This window comes from Triplophysa rosa, unplaced genomic scaffold (assembly GCF_024868665.1).
Source record: "Triplophysa rosa unplaced genomic scaffold, Trosa_1v2 scaffold1082, whole genome shotgun sequence".
NCBI classification, from domain to species: Eukaryota; Metazoa; Chordata; class Actinopteri; order Cypriniformes; family Nemacheilidae; genus Triplophysa; species Triplophysa rosa.
Window position 1 is genome coordinate 1 of NW_026634023.1, and position 1,224 is coordinate 1,224.

At 38.8% G+C, this 1,224-nt stretch overlaps 1 protein-coding gene across 1 annotated transcript; it reads right to left on the reverse strand.

Annotated features, from left to right (window-relative positions):
• Positions 1 to 13: 13 nt before the first annotated feature.
• LOC130549360 (extracellular calcium-sensing receptor-like) lies at positions 14 to 1,203 on the reverse strand (the record flags this gene model as incomplete). The annotated part of the gene is made up of 3 exons (XM_057326566.1): positions 1,031 to 1,203; positions 348 to 639; positions 14 to 86 (listed from the first exon to the last, which is right to left on the reverse strand). Coding segments are annotated over exons 1-3 (538 nt in total), but the record flags the coding sequence as incomplete, so codon positions are not given.
• Between the last annotated feature and the right edge of the window lie 21 nt (positions 1,204 to 1,224).

Genomic DNA, 1,224 nt, shown 5'->3' on the forward strand with positions numbered 1-1,224 from the left:
TGGAAGGCATCGCTGGGAACAGTGCGCAGGAAAGTGTGAAATCTGCGACTGTCACTGAGACAAGCACAGGACGCAAAGTAACTCACCTAGACAGAATAAAACAAAGATAAGATCAGGGAAAACATTGTGTAAAAAGTGTAGTATTACATATTTGGACACACTTTTTTTTATTTAAACATTTTAGTTAAAATTGCTGTGCAGCTCAACTGGGACAGCATGGTGTTAGCAAAGATAAAATGATGGGTTTGATTGACAGGAAACAAAAAAAAATCAAACAACAAATCAAATTAATTAAAAAGGAAAAACAAAAAGTTGTGCAATAAAGAGATTTGTTCATTTCGTTTTACCATGGGAATATCAAACACTCCCAGTGTGTCCGCCACCACCATTGAGGCAGAAGAACGGGCATCTCCGATAATGACAGGCACCATCGGGGCTCCGCTGCACTCTTCTCCAGACACTTTCTCCTCCTGTCCTGTTACCAAAGCTAAAGCAGCACTCAGGGTTGTGCCTTCAGCAAGGCAGGTGTCGGCTATAAAATACCCCAGAATAAAATTCGGGAGCAGGACGGGGTCCCGATTAATCTCCTCAACTGTGAAGATCATCGCTTTGAGCCAGCGGTAGGAACGAAGGTCAACACTGAGAGAAAAAGTCAAATTTAGTGCAAGCTGTTTTGAGGATGAAGTTGATGCAGTTCTGTTATAGACAGTGGCAAGGATTTAAAATGATAATACTTTATATTACCAAACATGTTTCTCCAAACACATAACCTCCAAAAAGGTATTATAGAGAAAAGTAAAAAATTAAAATAAATATGACTAAAATAACTTGACAATGTTTATACAAAATAAATAGGTTTGGAAGAAATAAGATACAGATGACTTTACAGTATCATTTAAAATAAGATTTGTCCTTTCATGAGATTGCCTGTATATAACATCATGGTATTTTACATCTTCATACAGTTTTTAAACAACTCTATATACAACTCTATACTTAATACAATTTTTTATGCTCACGCTATACTCACTCCTGGCATTGAGCACCCTTCTGTAATCGAATGAAATCGTGTTCAGGCTCTGGTGCTTCAAAATGAACAGGAAACAGACCACCAATGATCACATCTCCCTCTTTATACAAACTCTCTGACACAGATCTACCCCACAGACCACAGGACAGGCCAGCACCACATACCCGGACCATCTCAACAACTAACCCCACCAC